We start from the raw sequence: 24,659 nt of genomic DNA on the forward strand, positions 1-24,659 counted from the left end.
CACTGTTAAGTTACTAGATCCCCTCCGAGTAAGAGTCACCAGGCTACAGCAGGCAGCTGGAGCTGCAGGAAGGGTCAGGACAGGGAGAGGAAAGCCGGAGGGATGGACACTAAGGGCTGGTCTGCACTGGCAACGCTAAAGCAGTTTCACCGCAAACAGAAAACCAGCTCCACGAGAGGAGGACAGCTCTTATCGCGGCTGCTTTTGCGGTGATGTGCAAGTGAAGACACGTTCTTCTGTTTACAGGGCGTTTAGCCTCTGCAGCATCTCCCACAGTGCCTGGGTGACCACTCTGGCCAGCAGCTCTGAGGCCAGGCAAACAGACATCCACCCTCCCCTGTAAAGCCCCGGGAACTTTGAAACTCGGAGCAAAGGATCCCCTGCTTGGAGCAATGCTGAGCTCCTGGGCTGATCAGTGTCTGGGGAGAGGGGGCCCTGCAGGGACCAGGGTGCCTTGATCACCCTCCCCCCTTCCCACAAAACCTGTCGTCAAACTGGAGCGAGCTGCACTGTGGGACAGCTGCCCTAGAGCGCTGCTCTCATCCCCGATGGAAACACTCTCTGATGCCTGAGGAAGTAAGTGAGTACACAAACCAGCGCTTCACTTTCACCGGTTCACTATCACTGGTGAAACTGACAGTGCAAAAACCCTGCAAAGTGTAGCCATAGCTTGTGTTAACTGTCCCTTCGCACCCTTGACGAGGGCTGCAGGAAAAGCCTCCACCCATGAGCTTGAGTTCTGGAGGAAGGAAATAAAAACAGCTGACAAGAAAATGTTTCCTCTCTTCTGCCCTTTGGAGGCTCCCAGGGCGGAGCTACCAAACTGAAGCAGAGATCCCCGGGGTCAGCCCCGAGGGGGAGTGTGGAAGTAGCCCGGGGGCAGCCGACCCCAGTCTGGCTGCAGCACTGCCAGAGCTGATGTCAGTGTGTTGCTGCCAGGATCTGACAGCAGCGAGTTTCCGTCACTGCTAGGGCCCCGGGCTAGGACGCAGTGGAGTGGGAGGGCCTGCGTCCCCCCTGGGGTTCCCCCTTTCCCAGGCCTGAAGAGGCTGGGACTTCTTGTTTGGGCTAAATATTCCTGTGTGTTGCTCAGCCCGACTGAGGGCTTGAGCCCTGACATAACATTGGTGCCCAGCCTGCCGCCAGGGCCGGGCTTCCTGTGTCTTCCAGAACCACAAGGGCTGCTGAGGGAGACCCTGCGGCCGGACGAAGTACCGCAGCCCCAGTGGTGTAGTGAGCTAGTGTGGCTCCTTGCCGCCCGGAGAGGGTCGAGCCCCGGCAAACCCTTGTACACCCCCTCACTCTTCTCTTCTGCGGACTAAACAATCCAGTTCCCCTCAGCCTCTCCCCAAAAGTCATGTGCCCCAGCCCCCTAATCATTTTCGTTACCCTCCGCTGGACTCTCTCCAATTTGTTCACATCCTTTCTGTAGTCGGGGACCCAAAACTGGACGTAGTAATCCAGGTGTGGCCTCACCAGTGCCGATTAGAGGGGAATAATTACTTCCCTCCATCTGCTGGCAATGCCCCTACTAATACAGCCCAATATGCCATTGGCCTTCTTGGCAACGAGGGCACACTCCTGACTCATATCCAGCTTCTCGTCCACTATAACCCCCAGGTCCTTTTCTGCAGAACTGCTGCTTAGCCAGTGGGTCCCAGACCTGTAGCGGTGCATGGGATTCTTCTGTCCTAAGTGTAAGCAGAGTCAGGATGAGCTCTACCCTGACATCTGGTGGTGAATTATGGCAAGTGTGGAAAAGAACTCCAGGGGCTGATCTTGTTTGCATAGGCAGACCCCACCCGCCTGGCACAAGACAACAGCAACTGATAGTGGTTACTTTGGCTGGGGTGGATCCCCAATTTCTCTGTTATTGGGGCAGGAGGAATAAAGAGTTGTTACCCCTGATTATGTGAATCAAGGATAGTGAAACTGTTTTATGACAGAGGATCTCACCATCACCCAAGTTAGCACTCGCTAGACAAGGGACATGGGTTCCAAAACCCAGTGAATTGAAAGATGGGGATGTGTATTTGTACCTGATAGTATGTGTGCCCCCTTCCTCCCTCCCTTTGAGTGCCTGAAACACCAGTTGTACCACCTCCTCTCTCCACCGTTGAATGTCAGAGCTAACTTTGATTCCTTCAGGAGTCTAGTTACAGGCTGCTGAGCTGAATTCACTTTAGGCCAATGGTGCACTAGCACTGGGGCTCCCCTACTACGAGCTGAAATCACAAAAGAGCTAAAGTTACTAAGACTGAGATCACTGAGTGCTGTGTTAACTAGTGGGGGAGCCTGAAGCTATATTGCTAAGTGGCTGGAGAAGCAGTGAGTGGTGCGGAGGCTTGAGTGGCTCACAGGTCAGGGAGCGGAGACATTTGTGGGGATGGCTGGAGTGGCTCGTAGAGCAGAGCAGTTTGTGGGACGGCAGGAAGTGGACTGGCTCGTGGTGAAGGCTGCGGTGGAACTCACGGAGAGGCGGCCGGTCGGCCTCGGATCACATAAGGTGCCCCTTAACACCCTGCGTGCCCCCCCTTTTACTCTGGGGCTGCACTGACCAGGGGACAACAAGGAGTCTGGTGGCACCTTAAAGACTAACAGATTTATTTGGGCATAAGCTGATGTGGTTGGGTCCTCTGATGGTGTCGCCAGAGTAGATATGGGGACAGAGTAGGCAACGAGGTTTGCTACAGGGATTGGTTCCTGGGTTGGTCCTGGAGGACACAAGAATTGCAGCATCTGCACTCGCATTGCAGTGACCTACGTAGGTGGCCGTGGCTTTTCGCCGTTCGGGACGTAGTGTTACTGCAGCTCTGAAACCGGGAGTTCATGTCAGTGGGAGGCAAATGTTAGTGTCGATAAATGCGTAACGAGGTTGATGCAAGTTTTTTGTTTTTCATAGATTCAAGGGCTGGAAGGGACCTCAAGGGGTCATCGAGTCCAGTCCCTGCCCTCATGGCAGGACCAAATACTGTCTAGACCATCCCAGATAGACATTTATCTAACCTACTCTTAAATATCTCCAGAGATGGAGATTCCACAACCTCCCTAGGCAATTTATTCCAGTGTTTAACCACCCTGACAGTTAGGAACTTTTTCCTAATGTCCAAGCTAAACCTCCCTTGCTGCAGTTTAAGCCCATTGCTTCTTGTTCTATCCTTAGAGGCTAAGGTGAACAAGTTTTCTCCCTCCTCCTTATGACACCCTTTTAGATACCTGAAAACTGCTATCATGTTCCCTCTCAGTCTTCTCTTTTCCAAATTAAACAAACCCAATTCTTTCAGCCTTCCTTCATAGGTCATGTTCTCAAGACCTTTATCATTCTCGTTCCTCTTCTCTGGACCCTCTCCAATTCCTCCACATCTTTCTTGAAGTGCGGTGCCCAGAACTGGACACAATACTCCAGCTGAGGCCTAACCAGAGCAGAGTAGAGCGGAAGAATGACTTCTCGTGACTTGCTCACAACACACCTGTTAATACATCCCAGAATCATGTTTGCTTTTTTTGCAACAGCATCACACTGTTGACTGATATTTAGCTTGTGGTCCACTATAACCCCTAGATCCCTTTCTGCCGTACTCCTTCCTAGACAGTCTCTTCCCATTCTGTATGTGTGAAACTGATTGTTCTTTCCTAAGTGGAGCACTTTGCATTTGTCTTTGTTAAACTTCATCCTGTTTACCTCAGACCATTTCTCCAATTTGTCCAGATCATTTTGAATAATGACCCTGTCCTCCAAAGCAGTTGCAATCCCTCCCAGTTTGGTATCATCCGCAAACTTAATAAGCGTACTTTCTATGCCAATATCTAAGTTGTTGATGAAGATATTGAACAGAGCCGGTCCCAAAACAGACCCCTGCGGAACCCCATTTGTTATGCCTTTCCAGCAGGATTGGGAACCATTAATAACTACTCTGAGTACGGTTATCCAGCCAGTTATGCACCCACCTTATAGTAGCCCCATCTAAATTGTATTTGCCTAGTTTATCGATAAGAATATCATGCAAGACCATATCAAATGCCTTACTAAAGTCTAGGTATACCACATCCATCGCTTCTCCCTTATCCACAAGACTCGTTATTCTATCAAAGAAAGCTATCAGATTGGTTTGTTTTGACAGGTTTTGTTCTTTACAAATCCATAATGGCTATTCCCTATCACCTTACCACCTTCCAAGTGTTTGCAGATGATTTCCTTAATTACTCGCTCCATTATCTTCCCTGGCACAGACGTTAAACTAACTGGTCTGTAGTTTCCTGGGTTGTTTTTATTTCCCTTTTTATAGATGGGCACTATATTTGCCCTTTTCCAGTCTTCTGGAATCTCTCCCGTCTCCCATGATTTTCCAAAGATAATAGCTAGAGGCTCAGATACCTCCTCTATTAGCTCCTTGAGTATTCTGGGATGCATTTCATCAGGCCCTGGTGACTTGCAGGCATCTAACTTTTCTAAGTGATTTTTTAACTTGTTCTTTTTTTATTTTATCTGCTAAACCTACCCCCTTCCCATTAGCATTCACTATGTTAGGCATTCCTTCAGTTAGGCATTCCCTCATTTTCGGTGAGGACCGAAACAAAGAAGTCATTAAGCATCTCTGCCATTTCCAAGTTTCCTGTTACTGTTTCTCCCTCTTCAATGAGCAGTGGGCCTACCCTGTCTTTGGTCTTCCTCTTGCTTCTAATGTATTGATAAAAAGTCTTCTTGTTTCCCTTTATTCCTGTAGCTAGTTTGAGCTCATTTTGTGCCTTTGCCTTTCTAATCTTGCCCCTGCATTCCTGTGTTGTTTGCCTATATTCATCCTTTGTAATCTGTCCTAGTTTCCATTTTTTATATGACTCCTTTTTATGTTTTAGATCGTGCAAGATCTCGTGGTTAAGCAAAGCTGGTCTTTTGCCACATTTTCTAAATTTTCTACCCAGCGGAATAGCCAGGAGTGCCGCCAGATTCTCTGCCGCCCTAGGCGGCGGAAGGTCCCACCCCAAAATGCCGCTGCGGTCGCCGCCCCCCAAATTGTAGCTCCCTAGGCGACCACCTAGGTCACCTAATGGGTTGCACCGGCCCTGGGAATAGCTTGCTTTTGGGCCCTTAATAGTGTCCCTTTGAAAAACTGCCAACTCTCCTCAGTTGTTTTCCCCTCAGTCTTGATTCCCATGGGACCTTACCTATCAGCTCTCTGAGCTTACCAAAATCCGCCTTCCTGAAATCCATTGTCTCTATTTTGCTGTTCTCCCTTCTACCCTTCCTTAGAATTGCAAACTCTATGATTTCATGATCACTTTCACCCAGGCTGCCTTCTACTTTCAAATTCTCAACGAGTTCCTCCCTATTTGTTAAAATCAAGTCTAGAACAGCTTCCCCCCTAGTAGCTTTTTCAACCTTCTGAAATAAAAAGTTGTCTGCAATGCAGTCCAAGAATTTGTTGGATAGTCTGTGCCCCGCTTTGTTATTTTCCCAACATATATCCGGATAGTTGAAGTCCCCCATCACCACCAAATCTTGGGCTTTGGATGATTTTGTTAGTTGTTTAAAAAAAAGCCTCATCCACCTCTTCCACCTGGTTAGGTGGCCTGTAGTAGACTCCTAGCATGACATCTCCCTTGTTTTTTACCCCTTTTAGCCTAACCCAGAGACTCTCAACACTTCCGTCTCCTATGTCCATCTCTACCTCAGTCCAAGTGTGTACATTTTTAATATATAAGGCAACACCTCCTCCCTTTTTCCCCTGTCTATCCTTCCTGAGCAAGCTGTACCCATCCACACCAACATTCCAATCATGTGTATTATTATCCCACCAAGTTTCAGTGATGCCAACAAGGTCATAGTTGTATTTATTTATTAGCATCTAAGATACTGATTTGATCTTGCCTCCCAGTTTTGCCCTGACCCTCCTTTTTTTCTGCCATTATAGCCCACGCTCCCTCCTATTTCCGACCCATCTCCCAGGTCTCCATGTTCCCCACTTACCTGTGGGCTTTGCTCACCTGTCCCCATCGAACCTAGTTTAAAGCCCTCCTCACTAGGTTAGCCAGTCTGTGTCCAAATAGGGTCTTTCCCCTCCTTGAAAGGTGAACGCCATCTCTGCCTAGCAGTCCTTCCTCGAATAGCATCCCGTGGTCTAGGAAGCCAAAGCCCTCCTGGCGACACCATCTTCGCAGCCAGGCATTCACCTCCATTATGCATCTGTCTCTGCCCGGGCCCCTAGCTTTGACAGGAAGAATTGAAGAGAATACCACCTGCGCTCCAAACTCCTTCACCCGTACTCCCAGAGCCCTGTAGTCACTCTTGATCCGCTCAGTGTCACACCGCGCAGTATCATTTGTGCCCACATGGATGAGTAGCATGGGGTAGTAGTCAGAGGGCTGGATAATCCTCGACAATGCCTCCGTAACGTCTCGGATATGGGCTCCCGGCAGGCAGCATACCTCCCAAGATGAAATGTCAGGGCGACAGATGGGTGCCTCCGTCCCCCTCAGCAGAGAGTCTCCGACCACCACTACCCTACCTTTCCTATTCGCAGTGGTGGCAGCAGACCTCCCAGCCTTAGGGGTACGAGGCTTCTCCTCCTTTACTGTAGGGGGTGATTCCTTCTCTCCTGTATCAAGAAGAGCATAACGGTTACCTATTACCACGGCAGGAGGGTTCGGAGCAAGGGTGGAGCACTGCCTGCTGCCAGAAGTAACCAGCTTCCAGTGTCCACCCTGAGCCATCTCCTCCTCCACCAGTGGTGTGTCAGCAGTCCTGTGTACTGGGACAGCTACCTCAGCTGTCTCCACATGGACACTGTCGAGGAATTGCTCGTGGATTCGGATGCTCCTCAACCTAGCCACCTCCTCCTGTAGCTCTCCCACCTGCTGCCTGAGAGATTCCACCAGCAGGCACCTCTCACATTGGATGGTCCCTGCAGCCTGGATATCAGTAAGTGGAAATTGCAAGTTACAGTCCCTGCAAAACCACACCAGGATCTGGGTAGATCCTGTTGGTTGATGTCAACCTGCCTTTGGAGTGTAGACCAGGCCTCAGTTCAGTTCTGTCCCCAGTTTTGTTCACCAAGGATAGAGCAGAGATAAAGGAGGTTAAGATGAGTAACAAAATCACTTGGGTCTGGAAAACCCACTGTGTGACGAGAGATTAACAAGAGGGGGCTGTTTAGTTTAGAGAGACAATGATAAATGTACAAACTAACGAATGGCAGAGAGTAGGTCGGTCAGGGCTTCTCTTTACCCCCTCTCATAATGCAAGAACAATGGGACACGCGATGAAGTGGAGGGAAGAAAAGGTAAAACTGACACACGGACACCCATGTACATAACATGTTTCAGAGTAGCAGCCGTGTTAGTCTGTATCCGCAAAAAGAAGAACAGGAGGACTTGTGGCACCTTAGAGACTAACAAATTTATTAGAGCATAAGCTTTCGTGGACTACAGCCCACTTCTTCGGATGCACATGTACATAACATGTAACTCCGCTGTAGAACTCATGGCCACAGGTTGTCATGTGCGGGATTCAGAGGAGAATTGGAGACTCAGACAGGCAGCACCTCCACGGTTACACGAGAGAGAATGAAAACACAAAACCAAGTCTCCAATGTTTGGAAGGGATCTAAACTCTCCCCCTCAGGGCACAAGCCTCCCAGACACTAACTATCTGGAGTTAGGAAGAAAGTCTCTCTAAGGGTGAATTATTCTGCACTTGTCCATTGGGGGCGTATCTTGCCCCTTCCCCTGAACCAGCTGGTACCAGCCAGTTTCAGAGAGAGAAGAGGGGGCTAGATGGACGCCTGGTCTGATCTGGTCGGGTGTTTCCTGTGTTCCCATTAGAGTGAATCGAAATGTGTCAGACACTTCACCTCGAAAGGCAACGTAATCAAAGCCAAATCTTGTGTTTTAACAGAGAGAGCTCACCTGGAGAATTACTCTTGGCTGAAGTGAACGTGCAACGTAGGTGCAAAGATGAGTTGCCAGGAAATAATCACTAGCAGCATGACATCACATGGAAGAATGTGCTCTACTTCTAAAGCAAGTTACTCTTCCAGTAACTACACATCCCTACCTGAAGAAAGGAGACAAATTGCAGAAGCAGCAAAGCGGAGAGCAATTGAGATTCTGAGAGATGCCCTGAAGAAGAAGGACCGAGTGCTGATGGAGAAACCCCAGGGTCTGTTTTTGGATGATAGTGGAGATCCCAAATCGTGGATGAAACGCCATGTGATACTGACAGAAGAGTTAGTTCGAGATCTCATCTCAGAGCTGGAAGCTGTGAAGTTTAAGGAGGATCTAACCAGGGAAAATAATGACGCATATATTTATTCGGAGTCTGGTGACAAAACAGTGTATTTGTGCCCACGGTTCTGGAAGGCTTCTACATATCTTGGAGAAGGGTCTCAGCCAGGGACTCTTATCCATGAAGCGTCTCACTTCCTGGGGATACGAGATATCAACCATTCCAAGGAGAGTATCCATGTTGCCTTTGCCTGGAGAGGGAAGTTGGCAAAGTTGAAAGTTGGTTCAGAACCCAGTGTCCCAGATCTGAATTCCCTTGCGAAAGCACTATTAAATGCCAACAACATTGAGCGTGAATTTGAAATTACCCTAAATCACAAAGGAAAATACAAGAATGGAAAATACACCTGCTGTGGGGAAAAAGCCGTGAACTCAGTTTGTGAGAGAGCTGTGCCTGATGAGTTTCTTACCTGCAATTTCCAGGGAAGGTAAGCAACTCTCCTTTCCCCTGGGCAGTGCATGTTGTGTGTGGTTCCCTCACTATTCACTGTATGGCAGTAGTGCCTAGGGACCCCACACAGGGATTGTGTCCCCATGGTGCTAGGGGCTGTACTCATGGTGGAGAGACAGCCCTTGCCCCAGGGCGCTCGCAATCCAGGATTATCATAAGGTGCAAGTGGGTGGAAGAAAGACAACCAGGGCAAGGGGTGAGACGGTGACAGTAAAACGAACACCATGTGCCAGCCCCTGAGCTGGTGCAGACCAGGGTGGCATAGCTCCATTTACTGCAATGGAACCAATTGCACTAGCTGAGACCTGCTCACACCTCTACGTAACAGCTCACACATCTCAGCCATTGTCATACAGCCATTGTTTCACTGGGCACCAGGGCAGGGGTAAAGCTGAAGGAGAATTGCAGAGGACGAGGTGGGAGTTTAGGAGATGGTATGAAGGTGCTGGTGGATGAAAGACCAGCCGGCAGTAAGGGATGAAGTAACGGGTAGAGGGAAGGCCGAGGTCAGCGCTGTGGTACTGTAACTCAGGGGTTCTCAACCTTTTTCTTTCTGAGCCCCCCCCCCCACACACACACATGCTATAAAAACTCCACGGCCCCCCTGTGCCACAACAACGGTTTTCCTGCATATAAAAGCCAGGGCCGGCCTTAGGGGCACCAAGCAGGACAAGTGCCCAGGGTCTCACATCACAGGGGGCCCAGCAAAGCTACATTGCTCCGGCTTCAACTTCAGCCCCGGGGTTCAGCCCCGTGCAGTCGGGCTTTGGCTTTCTGCCCTGGGCCCCAGCAAATCTCATGCTGGCCCTGCTTGGCGGATCCCCTGGTTGAGAATCACTGCTATAACTGACTGGGGGGGCGGGGACTGAACAGGGAAGGGCCCAACCAGCGAAGGCCAGGAGCTGGGGTTTGACATGGGGGAGGAGAGAGAACCAGGGGAGTGACACAACAGGGTGATGTGGTTGGAGCAGAGAGCCGGGAAGCTCATCCCAGGAGGAGGGTTTGAACGAGCCTGAGGGGGAGATGATCAGGCCTGGGCCCCACAAATCAGAACGTCTGGTTTCTTTTTTAAGTTAATTTTTAAAGCGGTGTGTGTGTGTGTGTGGGGGGGGGGGGTTGTTTGTGTTCCCCTACCTGGGTGTGTGTTGGAGTCGAACCCTCTCCGTGGAATCGACTCTTAAGTTAACCTTTGGGCAGTTTATTCCACAATTTTCCCTTAAGGGTGTTTTCACATTCCTGTAAATCACCGGCTACTGGTCCCTCTTGGAGACACACCACAAGTCTTCTGCAGCTGTGCCGTTGATCTGATCCAGTGTGGCAATTCCAACGGTCCTAAGTTAAATTCTGGGTCTTTATCCAAATGAAACCTACTGAGGTTCACCCGTCACCAAGGCCCAAACTCAGCCCTGGTCTAAGTGGACGCAGCTCCCATGGAAGTCAATGGGAGCAAGTCCAGACTGCACAAGAAGGTGCAAGAGCAGGGATCTTAGACCTGGAGACTAATTTTTCCTTTTTCCCTCATTTCTGTCAGTTTGTCAATAATGAAGGACATTGATGAAATACTGACGGAGTCGTTATTGCCAGCAAGAGACAGAGTGAAGAGACACATAGATGAGCTTCGGGAAATTGCAGATGATATTGACAAGATCCACAAAGGAGCGACAATAGCAAACATTGCTGGAGGGACAGTGGGAATTGCCGGGGGGATAACAACCATCGTAGGCCTCTGTCTCATTCCTGTTACATTTGGAGCATCCCTGATAGTCTCTCTTACAGGGCTTGCTGTTTCTACCGCAGGGGGACTGACCAGTGCAGCCGCAACCACCACAGATATAGTGACAAGTACAGTCAAGAGGGAGACAGTAGAGAAGCTCCTTCAGGAGTGTCAGGCTGACGTGGAACATATCCAAGACTATGCAGAAAGAATAGCTGAAAAAATCGAAAACTTGAAAGATAATGAAAAGAAAGGTTTTGTGTTTGCAATCCCACAGATAGGTTCAGGGGCAGGACGAGCTGTTCTTAACACCATGAAAATGGTCAAAGCTGGTCAGCTCCTGGCTAATGTTGGTAGAATTGCAAGATTTGCAGGAGCTGCGACCCATGTTCTAACAGCTCTCACCCTGGGGTTAGATATTTTCTTTGTAGCAAAAGATTCTATGGATCTCCACAAAGGTGCAAAAACGGAGCTGGCAGCTGAAATCCGAGAAATAGCCAATAAAATGGAGCAAATAATTGACCAATTAAACGAAATGTGAACAGCCCTAACTGCAGATAAACAAGAGTGAATTTGGGGCAAAAATAAATGGCTCAGTTCTGTAAGATGCTGAATGTCCATCCCCACGGCCTTCCCCAGGGACTGGAGGGATTCAGCACCCCACGTCATCCTGCTCTTACACCTAGCGAGAGTGATGTTCCTATAGAACACACCCACCCCCAGTCCCCACACGCTTTTTATCTATTCACATGCAGAATTATTACATTTTATGTAGATTATTAAAACAAATTCAAATTACTCCTTGAATTTCTTAGTAGCAGCAGTGGCTAAAGAAGTTTTCCACAATTAGAATTGTAACAGGTGTGCACAGTGCATGTGATAGTTAATTTCCAACTTCCTTTTTAACCCCATTCTCTCCCCAGAACAGGTTTGTTTGTTTACAGCAAATTCTGTATGTTTCCTTTTTTTTTTTTTTTTTTGGTTCAAATTTGGCTTGCTTTATAGATCTCATTGAGATTTAACAGCCAGGTTTGAAGAAAGTAAGTTACAGTCTTAATGTTATGACCATTTACCATTGCTCATAATACCCAATAAGATGTTTTATTCCCTCAAAGGAATTACCATGCAGTCAACTCACTGAGTGGATTTTTCAGACAAGAGCTTAAGCTGAAGTCTTGCCTGCTCTGCCTGACTGTTAAAGAGAGCAGATGATGCCTCTCATACGCAGCTGTTTGCCCAATGCCATTGTACAACGTTTCCTTTGCTATTGTGCAGCGTCCTGAGGGCCAGTTGACTGCTGCCCTCGGACCAGAGGCCACTGCAGTTCAGTGGTTCTGCATTTAAACAATGTCAACTGCTTCAGGACGAAACATCACATGAACATCAATATCACTGTAACTCCACTCAGTGAGGAACTGTTGACCCTGGATGGCTGCTTTAGGGCTTGATCCAGCGCCGAGCACTCTGGGCCAGGGAGGGCAGTGGGACCACATGGATGCTGGAAATTAAACACACACTTGAATGCTTTGTTGGATCAGGATCAGAGCGCTCTGGACTGAGCCCTTACTGAGAAGCCCATAGAGGAAATTGTTTTATCCTGATACTAGCACAACTTCCAACCACAGGGAATTAATTTACCTCATTGCCGAGTAGTTCAATGGAGTTCAAAAAGGAATTTAATAGTGTGAAATTCTATGATCTGGTCTTTTAATACACCTATTGCCAAATAAAGATGAAGGACCTGATCTGAAGCACGTGGCTTGGTTTTTAAGCCTTAGAGAGCTTTATAAATGAGTCAGATACATAGTGTCTTGGAGGTCTCCCCGGCTTTCTTTCTCCAGTTGTACCTTGCTCACGAGGTGCAATGAGGCACGATGCTACTGGAGGCACTGTCGCTGTCTGTCAGGAGAGGTAAAACCATTCTGTCTCCAGGTGGCTAAGAGACTGTTCCAGCCTGGTGGATGATGACCTGGCCTTAGTAATACAGGACTGTGTCAGCTCTCGGATGGATACAGCAATGCAACATCCCTGGGCATGAAACCTCCAGCACTCACGAAACTCCAACTAGTACAGAACGCTGCAGCACAACTCCTCAGCAATACAGGCTACCGCAGGCACAGCACATCTTCCCTCTGTTCCCTACACTGGCTTCCCGTAGAATATCAAATCGAGTTCAGGCTCTCGATCCTTATACTCGAGGCGTTCCACAGATAGACGCAAGGTGTCTAAAGTAGCCTAAAGCTCCAGACGAAGACCATGATTGACAGCTTTGCTCCTCTGCACAACGGAACTCCCTGCCACACGGGTAACACGTATCCTGCAGGAGACAGAACTTTCTCCGGAGCTGGCCCAAGACTGTGGACTGAACTCCAACAGGAACTAAGGACCATCAGAAACCTCACCACCTCCTACTCCAAGTGCCAGGCGCACTTCCCTCGGCTCTCACTAGTGGCAGCAGACAGCACACAGAAATATAGAACTGTATTTTTAAATCCACCTGCAATTCTCCCCTGGGGAGAAGATAAGAGGAAGAAAGAACCTGTTGCTTCACTAGGTGCTCTTCTGGAAGGCTCTCAAATACAGCTGTGATATGGGTGGTATTAGAGCTTGCCTGGAATAGAATCCAGGTCTTGGTCACTTGTGGTCTTTAGAGATCTCATGGCAGCCATTAGGGTGTTTCAGCCAAACTCAGTCTCTAAATATGCTGTCTCCCCCATTCCTCCTGCAGCTGCAGTTAGACGTGGTGTTCTTCACTTCCTGCCCATAGCAGCCGTGCGCGATCAATCAGCTTTTTACATTTGGCCCCAGTCACAAGTGAAGGAATCTATTTATTATTTAGATTTGTAACATAAAAGGGCACCATTTACTGATTGGGGCACCTGTGTCATTTAAACCATACACACAATCAGTGGCCACTCCCCCCCCCCAAACCCTCCTCCCCTGATACAAGCCAATAGGTGGGACTTTTCCCACAAAGCCTCCAATCGCTGTAAATATTTGCCCTATCAGGCACCCTCTTTTCAGAAGCTCAGGCAAAAAGAGGGGCCGTGCTGTGGTCCCTGAAGTTCAGCAATCCCTGAATATTTCAAACCAAGTGCACAATTTTGTTCTCCAGCCTTCAGCATCTGCCCAAACCACATCACCTCAGACAGGGCGGATTGCTTCATTTCTAACACACATCATTTGCTTCCAGGTGTTTTGATCAAATTAACCAGTGATCAGCCTGAGAGGAGGAAGCTTGTGTGACACGGCACCCCATATTCATCATAGTGGCAGGATTATGATATAATTATGATGCATCTTGTACACGATGTGTCATGTGCGGTGTCATTGGAAAAGTTATGACTTGCTGAATAGGATTATCCTATTTGCGTGCATGTATCATGTTTGTATCTGAAGTTATGCATGTTGACTATGGATGTGTATTTCAAGTGTAGTTACACGTGGGTAACACCCACAACTAGCTTGTCAGGTACAACAATGGAGAAGCCAGACAGTGCCAATGGCTCATCGACAACGACAATGAACCACGGAGGAGCTTGGCCTTCCTGGGAACGTTTCAGCCCGTCTGTGAGTAATGGCTGCTAGGACTCAGCAAGGGCATGTGACCAGACCACATGACACGGAACTCCATTTTGGTAGCTGTATTTTTCTACCAACTGGGCTTGGAACAAAGGGTCCCGCCCTATGGAAAAACTATAGAAGGTGGGGAGTGACATCATCTCGGGGCCTCACTCCCCACACAAGAGAATTCCTGGAAACGCCTGAGGAACAAAGACCGAACTGGGGGGGGAAGGGCTGGTCACAGGCTAAAGGGATTTCTAGCTTGTGTTTGGAAACTTGATGGACTGCTTGTATCATCAGGCAGGGTGAGAAATTGCTAATTTAAATCCTCTCTAGTATGTTAGGTTTAGTTTGAGTTTTTGTTTATTTGCTAGGTAATCTGCTTTGATCTGTTTGCTATCACTTATCACAGGTCTATTAACTACAGAAAGATAGATTTTATGTTTTATCTTAACCAGTGTGTTTTGAGTGAAGTGACTGGGAATATTTCTGCTCTGTAAACAAAGGCCGTTGCATACCTTTCCAACATCGAGAAGAAAGCGAACTACATTAACGAGCTTGCATAGTACAGATCCCTGTGCAGTGCAACACGGTATAATTCTGGGTTTATACTCCAGCAAGGGTGCAAGGCTGGGGGAGCTGGGAAATTGGCTTCTGTCTGTCCTTGAGTGGCTCAGGTAAAGCACTCAGGTAGCTCAGTTGGGTGTGTGGTGCCACCTGCTGTCATGTTGGAGGATAACAGGGCGGGGGGGGGGGGGAGCGGCGGCTGGCTGTATCACCAGCAGAGCAGTGAGAGAGACCAGTTCAGCTGTATGGTTGGGGGCAAAGCAGTTCCCACAGCTCCCAGACTGCAGCCCGGAGGTAACAGCCCGTCACAACTTGTGCTCCCCACGACCTGGGGGAGTTACAGTTCCATCTACTTAGGAATGTGCTAATGTAGCACCAGTCAGCATGGTGTCAAGGTTAGTCTTACTGTGAAGGGGGCTGGATTCCGGGGAAAGATGGAAAGTTCACTCCCACCCTGTAACCATAAAAATTGTTTATTAAAAAACCCAAATTTGAAGTGAGAGCTGGATGCCTTTACTCTGCAGAGCTGTGATTAGTGAGCTTCAGCTATAGCGACTGGCTGAGACATTGTTCCGATAAGTGCCCATACATGGGACCGCCAGAGGCTGGCTTTGATTCTCTTTGAGGGGCAGGGTTTCTGCTCCGTTTACAGCCAGCTTTTCGGGAGGGAGCACTTGACAACTTGCTAGGGAGCAACAATACGAAGGTGCTGCTACATTTTAATGAGTTTCACCATTGTAGCTGTCACCACCACCAATTGCTGAGTCCCAGGATTTACCATCATCCTATCTTCCTGACCCTGAAAGATGTACACACCTGGTGAGAAGGAACCAGATGGGTCAGGAAGAGTGGCCTTGTGGCTGTTCCCTTGACTGGGAAGCGATCGAGATTCTATTCCTAGCCTACCATAGACACCCTGTGTCACCTTGGACACGTTGCACGGTCTCTCCTCAGTTCCCATCTGTAGGATTTTACCTGTAAAAGAACTGAAGTAAAACTTTACTTTTAGTAATTTCTGTTATTCCTTTATCTGTCTTAGTTTCAAGTGCTTTGAGAGAGAAATGATGATTACGGTGGTGGTTTGCAGTGGGAGTAGGCAGTGTAACTTTATGCAAACTCCAAACCACAGCTGCCCAAAAAGCCACAATCAAGAAAGGTCATATTTGTTAAGAAAGCAACCTGGCTTAAAGTGGAAATTAATGCCCTGTAAAATAATATATTTTATATAAAACAAATGGAAAAGGGGGAAATGGATAGTAATGAATATAAATCAGAAGCTAGGAATTGTAGAAAACTGATAAGGGGAGCAAAGGGACACAAGAAGGAATCTCTGGCCAACAGTTCAGGAAAAGAAGGAGGTTTTTAAAGTATATTAGGAACAAAACGAAACCTGACAGTGGTATTGGCCCATTACTAGATGGAAATGGTAGAACTGTCAATAATAATGCAGGAAAGGCAGAAGAGTCCAGTAAATATTTCTGTTCTGTAGTTGGGGAAAAAAGCAGATGTCATCACATCATATGAGGAGGAAACACTTTCCATTCCAATAGTAACTCAGGAGGATGTAAAACAGGAGCTACTAAAGTTAGGTATTTTTAAAATCAGCAGGTCCAGACAATTTGCATCCAGACGATTAGAAGAGCTGGCTGAAGAGCTCACTGGCGCATTTATGTTGATTTTCAGTAAGTCTGGGCACACTCGGGAAGTTCCAGAGGACCTCTTGATTTTGGGTTGTTTGGACACTGGCCATAAATTGAGGGTTAAATCAGCTGAAATAAGGGCTGTTGCAAACATGACACTTCTTGTTGTGATGGTGATTTGTCGTGATGGTGATTTGTTTCAATATGTAATTTTTTTATTTGGAGTATTTGGTTAATTGTCTTGTTTTTAAATGACAATTTTTGATGTGTGCATGTGACACAATATAGTACGCGTATGTTGGGTTATAGTCCCCTAAAGGCCAGGTTTATAGGGGTTTTCAAAGTGTGTGTTAATTAAAGTTTGCAGGTAGGAGGGAAGGGAAGTTCCATCCACCAGTGTTTTAGGTGTCAGGCAAAAGGAAAAAAGCAACGCCCCCCTCACGGCCCCCGTACCACACCCTCCGTGAGGGGGGGTAGGCGGCCATGGGGGAAGGGGACTCATTCACCTTCACCTCGTTCTCAAAGCCTCATTGGAACATGTCAATAACAGAACCTTGAGTCTGTTTGAGCTACAGCTATGTCAAGCAGAAGGGGCTCAGCCTTTTCAAGTATTTGATTTCAAATAATTTAATCAAAAATAAAATTTTATAAAAATATTAAAAGAAAAAGTTTTTCCATGGAAGAAATTCTCTTTTTTTTTAAAAAACAATCCCTAGTTTTATTGAATACAAGCTATAAAACATAACTGTGTTTAAACACACAGACACAATGTTTTACCTGCACCCGCAGTGTGTATATGTAACCCGCAAGGGCATTTATAACAATGTAACTGCTTTCAGCTGAAGTGATGCAATATTATGCAATATACAACGTGTGTTTTAATTTTATTGTGTGAGTTTCGTAACACTGTAACAAGGAGCTTTGCCAATGTGGTTTCCATATTTCATAATGGAATGATCATTATATTAACCTGTATAACCAATAAACACGATCCAAGGTGTAACGGCTAAAATGAACAAACAGTCTCATTCATCCCAGTGAGGGGTTAACTCAGCCCCTAGTCAGGATTATTTCATTGTCACATTGTTAACTATTTAATTTCTCAGGAAACCAGCTGAGAAAGGAGCGGGACGGTCACAGGTCGGTGCCGTCTACTGTGAGTGGAGTCTCATTTCAGTGCCACCAGCATCTGGGAGATCCCACTACTTAGTCTCCACCCCATGAAAACATAGGAACGTAGGATTGGAAGGGAACCCCCGGGTGACTGAGTCCAGTCCCTGCTATCACCGGCCACCCAGGCATAGGATCCCATTCATAAACTCCTCAAGAATCACATGTGAGGAGCCCAACAGAGCCCAGGGCCATATTCGAGCCCCCGAAGGGGAGCCAAGCTCAACGGCCCTGTGGAGCTGGGAGCTGCTCGATCATTTCTGAACAGCTGCAGCGTCTGTGAGCCAACGCCTCACTCTGTGGACTCCCACAAAAGGAGTTTGTGTTGTGGGGGGGCCAAGGGAGAGGTGACTCGATCAGGGTCTAGAAGCCCCCACGCGGGAAGGAGATTTCTGACCGTAGCCGGCTCTTTAAGAGTAAAAGGCAGAACAAGAGCCAGCGTCTGGAAGCTGAAGCTGGATAAATTCAGACTAGGAACCAGGTGTAAACATTGAACAATAATGCTCACCTGCCACTGGAACCGTTGGCCTAGGGCGGGAGCGGTGGAAGCACCCTAAAAGTGTGGGGGGGCCACAAGCACCCAAACCGGGACCCCAGCTCCCACCCCACTCCAGGGGCACCACCCCCACACTGCCCCTACCCCTGAAGCCCCCCCAGCACCACCCCTTCCCCCAAGCCCCTGCCCCTTCTGCCCAAGACTCACCCTCACGCTACCCATTCCCTCAAAGGTCCCGCCATCACACCACCCCTTCTCAGCCCTTGCCCCTGCACTGCCCCTCCACCCCCCAAGACCCTGTCCCACACTCACTCCCCTCCATGCCCTCTCCCCTCGTCGCTCACCTTTACGGCCGGTAAGAAGTGGGAGAGCGTAGCCATGGCCCGCTGGTCCCCCCTGTTCTGATGCCCCTGACGTAGGGACATGGTGGATTCTCCATCACGTGAAGTCTTTAAATCCACCCTGGACGCCTTTCCTAGCTCTGCTCTAGCCCAACCAGCTGTTACTGGGCTCGATGAGAAGTTATCGAGTCAGTCTCTGGCCGGAGTTATACAGGTCAGACTGGACAGGCAGAGGGGTCACCTGAGGCCTTAACTCTAATCTGTGTGTAACCCGTCTGCCAGGTGGAGCCAGCAGCACCCAGGGCCGGGTTCAGGGGTTCTAGGGGTTCCTTTCCATTGATACAACACAGAACCGGCTCGAGCCCCCACCCAGTGACCTGGGAAATTTACACACCACCCCCGGGCGCCTCTGAGGCGCAAAACTTCCCCACTCGCAAGCACAGAGTCTGAGCGTAGAAAAGAAACTTTAATTAAAGGAGGGAAGTAACTTGGTGTTAATTTGGGGACACACCGCAAACAGGGCTCATAAACATAAACCATGAGTAAAAGACCCACCCCCACATAGGTTGGGCAGTGTCCTTTTCCCCCTCACGTTAAGTCCAGCTACCCAAAAGTCCCTTTCACGTGCCCGACCCATCTCTGCCCCCCACTCACAGTCGCTGTCCTTGGTCAGTGCAGACCCAGAGTTCAGAGGGGCAACTGCAGAGTTCAACACCCCCCCCCCCACCGACTGGGATAAAGAGGAACCTTACTCGCTCCGTTGCTCAGGCAATCGCTCACTGCCCTCTGCCAGCCACCCTGCCACCTGCCTGCTCACCTCTCTCATCACCCCTCTGCCAGCCACCCTCCCAGCATGCCCCTCTGCCACCTCTGCCACTCGTTCACCAGCTGACTGTCAGTCACCATCTGCTGCCTCTCTGCAGAGACCACTGCACAGCTCCTGGGCAGGGCAGACACACAGTCCTACCACAACTGAGCCCAGCTCTGATTGGGCATTGAACAGAACAAAGAGGCCCCTAATGAAGCCTATTGAGCTCTACTTCTTGAGCAGTAGGGAGGATCCTTGAGGGTCTGCAGCCTCCTGTCTGGGGATATCTAACACCCACCTTCTTATAATAATAATAATAATAATAATAATAATAAATAGAGATATCCCATCTCCTAGAGCTGGAAGGGACCCCGAAAGGTCATCAAGTCCAGCCCTCTGCCTTCACTAGCAGGACAAAGTACTGATTTTTGCCCCAGATCCTTAAGTGGCCCCCTCAAAGATTTAACTCACAACCCTGGGTTTAGCAGGCCAATGCTCTAACCACTGAGCTATCCCTCCCCCCTTTCACAAGGCTCTGACATTCGAGCCCCTGGTTTAATGAGGTTCTTACAACGGAGGGAGGCCCCCTCATTTGGGACAGGTTAAGCACCGTCCTGCTTTCCTGTATTCCTACAATAATTACAACATTGGGAACCGTATTTCCCTACCCTGCATTCAGTACTAAGGTGATTTGTACCAACACCAGCCTAAGTTGATCACTGACACCGCTGTATGTGCTGAATATGTAAACCGAGCAGGAGCAAATTATTTACATAAACACACCCATAGTCTCTTCCCCTCCCAGCGCGCTGTCAGGAAAGAATTCGTTCACACCCGGCTTACACATGAACTACTGTTACAATGCGGGGCGCTAGCACAGTAAGACATAAGAAGATGACAGTCCTCGCCCAGAGAGCTCTTGGTCCAGCGTAAGTGATGCTACATGCTCAGCTCAACAAATGGTTACAAATGATCAATTCGCTTTGCTGTGGGATCTGAGTGAAGGGACCCAAAGGACTGAATGGAGCCTGTTCTAGCTTAGAGAAGGTGGCAGGCTGCCACTAGCTCACCCCCAGCCCAGCTCTCTGCAATCAGGAACGCCGTTAGCCGGGAGACAGAGGGATTCCTGGGAACGGATTTAAATTTACCTGAGACTGGGAGCTCCCTGGGGCAGTGACTGTTTCCTCATTAGTTTGAATTGTGCCAGCCCTTTGAAATAGTAATTCCTCAGCAACTCCCACGACTGTTCTCGGGCCTAACTGACCAGGTAACTGGAGACTGGAATTAGCTTTTCTGTCCCTACTTCAATTCTGAGATAATTTGAGCAGATCAAAGCTCACGAACGGCTAGAGCCAAGATGGAGGTTGGGATGTTCAAAGGCACCGCAGGGAGCCAGGCACCCAAATCCCACGGAAGCCAGACAAATCCCAGCTAGAATTAGGCGAGAGTTGTGACCAGGGCGGGTCGTTACCCATTGGCACACACTCCCCAGGGAACCGGGGGCTCCTCCATCTCCCGAGGGCGGCGGATCCAGCCTGGGGCCCTTCTGGCAGATGCTTTAGCCGAACACAAGTTATTGGGCTCAATACAGGGCGACTGGCAGGGCCGGCTCAACCCATTAGGTGACCCAGGCGGTCGCCTAGGGCACTAACATTTGGGGGGCAGCGACCGCGGCAGCCGGAGCTTCGGCTGCCCCGGTCATCGGCAGTATTTCGGGGGCGGGACCTTCCGCTGCCTCTGTCGGGGGCGGCATTTCGGGGGCGGGACCTTCCGCTGCCTAGGGCGGCTGGCAGCACTCCTGGCGACTGGTGAAATTCTCTGGCCCAGGCCAGACAGCAGGTCAGACCAGATGGTCTAATGGTCCTGTCTGGCCTTAGAACCTCTGAATGTGGCACCTAACGTCCTTAGGGCCCCTACACCCTAAGGACCCTGGGACAAGCTGCTCCCGGGCCATCGAGCTCTGCTTTCTAGGGCAGTGATTTTCTCAACGGCTGCTAAAGGCCATAACGAACCTGCCGGGCGGGGGGAGGGGGAGCGAGAGAGATGTAAATCAGACTGATTTTTTAAGGGCCGATATCCGATGACCTACCAAGGACACTGCTCTACCAGCCCCTCCCCAGAAAGAGGAGAATCCGCTGTCCGTGGCAGGGCTTAATCTTGGTAGTTCATGGAGAAGGGAAGAGGACGGGAAAGTCTCTTGTCCCTCAGCCCAGCAGGCCTTTCGGGCCTGGGCACATGACTCTGGCTTGATCCAGACCTGGGATCCGGGTGATTTTCAGTCACTGGCTTTTCAGGAGGATGTTCACATTTGTTGCATCCGAAGAAGTGAGGTTTTTACTCACGAAAGCTTATGCCCAAATAAATCTGTTAGTCTTTAAGGTGCCACCAGACTCCTTGTTGTTTTTGTAGATACAGACTAACACGGCTACCCCGATACTTCATAAACACAGTGATAGATTTAGTGGGTGCCCCTCCCATCCCCCCAGGGCCCTGCTGATCCCCACCGATGAGCCTACAGGAACAATGGGGTGACCTACGATAGCCCAGCTCCGCACAGGGCCAGGCCTTGTGCCCTCAGGCACCCACATGCAAGGGCTCTTGTACTTGTGGCCCAGATGCAAGACACAGGTAAGCAGTTTCCATGGACGGGGTGAGAGCTGGCCAGGTAGGACCCCACCTCCCCCTCCGACTGAACACTGTGGGAGAGGGAGAACCCTGGGCTGGATGGACCCAGCTACTCCACCCACTCCTGGGAACCCCTTGGGCACCAGAAATCCCCAGCACTTGCTGCTAGGGGCAGGCCCAGTCGCCCAGGGAAAAGCGGCTCAGAGCAGGAGCAGGGCTCAGCGCAGACATGGCTGACGTCAGCAGAACAAGGCAGGCAGAGAACAGGACAGGTATCTCCTCCTGCATCAGCCGTGCCAACATGAGAGCCAGCAGCCGAGTGGCTTTCGAACCGTTCATCGCTGTGGAGGGACGAGCACTGGGACAGGGGAAGAGCAGAGGGTTTCCAATCAGTCACATTTGATTCCAATACAAGACTGCAGGGAGGGGGTGGGGCCAGGTGAGCGATACAGAACAGGTATGAAAGTGAAGGGCTGGATGGGGACAGACTAGGGGCATGCAGGCCAAGGTAAGAACAAACAGAAATGGGGATGCTCTAGTCCAGGGGTTCTCAAACTTCATTGCACCGCGACCCCCTTCTGCCAACAAACACTGCGATATGACCCCCGGACAGAGGACTGAAGCCCGAGCCTGCCTGTGCCCCACCAGCTCACGCGGGGAGGCCAAAGCTAAAGCCCTTGGGCTTTGGCCCTGGGTGGTGAGGCTCACGCTTTGGGCGGTGGGGCTCGGACTTCAGCTTCGGCCCTTTTGCCAAGAAGGAACCATCTTCAGGATGATCTGTTGGAGATGACGTGCTATGGAAGAAGATGCCCATTTCGTGGAATGAGATGCGGTCTGTGCACTATAGCGTCACACACACACACTTGTACTTTTACATATAAATACGTGAGCAACACGATCTCCACACCAGACTTGTCCCCGTATTTGTAAGTACATAAGTGTAAGTACCAAGGGCACCGTTCCACGAGTCCTGTCTGTCGCTCACGGCAGCGCTGGCACTGAGGACATGTTCCAGCCCCCAGTCGCCCCCAGGCCACTCCTCCCAGCAGGGGCGCGGATGCAGTTTACTCAGGGTAGCAGCAGCGACGCCCCAGTCCCAACCCACCTGTAACACCTGCAGACTCACCACCGCAGCGCCTCCTGCTGGCTGCTCCAGGAATTAGCTCTGTCCAGCCGTGGAGCCCCCTCTGCAGGTGGCGTCTCACCCGTTGCTCTGCGGTGCTGTCTGGGACCCACGTTGCTCCCTGGCTTGGGGCCTCCTCTTCTGGACAGAGCCCTCCGGCTGTGCCCCGCTCGGTTCTCCCCCTTCCGGGGGCATCCGCAGTCCTCAGTCTGGCCCTGCCCTCGTGGCCAACTGCAGCCCCAGAGTCTAGCCCCCGGCCTCAGGGCCAGCCCCAGTCTGCATCGGGCCAGGCTCCTCCACAGCCAAGTGCAGCGTAAGGGGGGGACCCAGGCCCGTCCACTACTGTGGGTCCCAGCCCAGGGACCCTCTGGCAACAGCCATGTCCTGCCCTGCTTCTCTCCCCTCTACTGCTCGCGCTCCCTGGGCCACTTCCCCTGGGACTTCCTCAGCCCTTCCTTCCAGGGGCCTCAGCCCGGCAGGGACCAGGCTGGAGCTTTCGCTCCGCTCCCCTGAGCCTGCCCAGCGCTGCTCTATCTCAGGGGCTATCCCTGGGGGCCAGTCCCCCTCCTCCCTTGCTTGTCAGGGAGAGACTACACTTACCTCTGCTTTGCAGCCTTTATATAGGGCCCAGCCTGGCCCTGATTGGCTGCCTTTCTTCCCTTCTCTGATTGGCCGGGTTCTGCACAGGCTCCCTCCAGCCTGCTTTAACCCCTTCTCTGCCAAAGTGGAGCAACTGCCCCACTACACCATCTCGCCGTATCCAAGAGAGAAGAATGTTGCTCTTCAAATAGCCACGCTGAGCCAATCAATGAAATTAATGGGTTTTTTTAAAATGAGTGGGATGGCCAATCATGTGCCTCTGCTCAATTTTTAAAGGAATCATTGCAGCCCATTGGCAGAGGCGAGGGTGGGGTTAGAAAGTGGCAAAGGGGTGGGGGGTGTCAGTCAGTCATCCTGGGTGGGGGCAGGGCACGATCCAAGCACACACACAAAAGTGCCCAGAGGACGAGCAGCCCATTAGCATTAAGCACAAAAACCTGCAACTTGGCTAAAAATAACCTAACAAGGCTTCAGAAACGTACGTTCCCATTGGCTTTGTGCCCTCAGGGAGCTGCCGTGTCTGAGCCCAGTTCTCAGCAGACACCTCTCACCTCCTTGTTCTCCCGACCCAGCCTTGCCGTGTTCACACCACAGCTGCCCCTGCCGCTCGGTGTTCGTCACTGGTCAGCGGGTGCCCATTGTCTCTGCATGGTCTCCGCTCCTCACAGCCAGCGCTCCAGTGTCTCCCCGGCCTGCAGACGCTGGTGTGAGCCAGGCCAGGCCCCGAAGCTCTGTGCCGTCAGTGCCACCCCCGAACCCCGCCAGCTGGGCAGGAAACAGCAGCAGCCTGAGCGGGAGCTGGGCGCAGGGTGAGCCAGGCCCCGATCCCTGCCCCGGGCTGGCCCATCCGGCGCCATGTTGCTGATGTACGCACTGCGCTGGCTCTCGCTGCTCGTCCAGGTGGGGTTCAGCCCCCCACGCCCCAGGACAGGACCCGCTTGCCCCTCCCTGTCCCCTCCAGGAGGGGACCAGCCCAGTGACGCCCCACGAGCAGCCACCGCCTCAGCACCGGTGCAGAAGCAGGGATGTGCACTTCCACCTCCCCCGCATTGGAAAAAGCTGGGGAATTCCGCTAATGCCGCTATTTCCACGCAGGCCGTGAAATCAGTGTCCTCAGGGCCCTGTCACCAGCGGGCTCATGCCAGGGCGACCTTCCTGCCCTACTGGATACGAGGGAGGACATGTACGTTACCCCGCAGCCGGCTCCGTTCTTTCCCCCTCACTGCAGAGTCCTGCTGTTGACGAGAACACTGAGGCAGAGAGGGAGGGGACGGGGCACA

General features: G+C 50.5%; 1 protein-coding gene across 3 annotated transcripts in view; it reads left to right on the forward strand.

The window, feature by feature from the left end:
* LOC101932961 (basic proline-rich protein-like) overlaps positions 1-17,253 on the forward strand; it is a 146,852-nt gene extending 129,599 nt beyond the window's left edge. For 2 of the 3 annotated variants that reach the window (XM_065561309.1, XM_065561311.1), the window contains exons 2-3: positions 7,892-8,708; positions 10,263-17,253. In XM_065561309.1, the coding sequence (XP_065417381.1) occupies positions 7,951-8,708; positions 10,263-10,986 (1,482 nt within the window). In that variant the 5' untranslated portion in view covers positions 7,892-7,950 and the 3' untranslated portion in view covers positions 10,987-17,253. Of the gene's footprint in view, positions 1-38; positions 577-7,891; positions 8,709-10,262 lie in introns of those variants that run through there. The other variant, XM_065561310.1, reaches the window with a different exon arrangement.
* The last annotated feature ends 7,406 nt before the right edge of the window (positions 17,254-24,659 follow it).

This window comes from Chrysemys picta, chromosome 11 (genome assembly GCF_011386835.1).
Source record: "Chrysemys picta bellii isolate R12L10 chromosome 11, ASM1138683v2, whole genome shotgun sequence".
In the NCBI taxonomy this organism is placed as follows: Eukaryota; Metazoa; Chordata; order Testudines; family Emydidae; genus Chrysemys; species Chrysemys picta.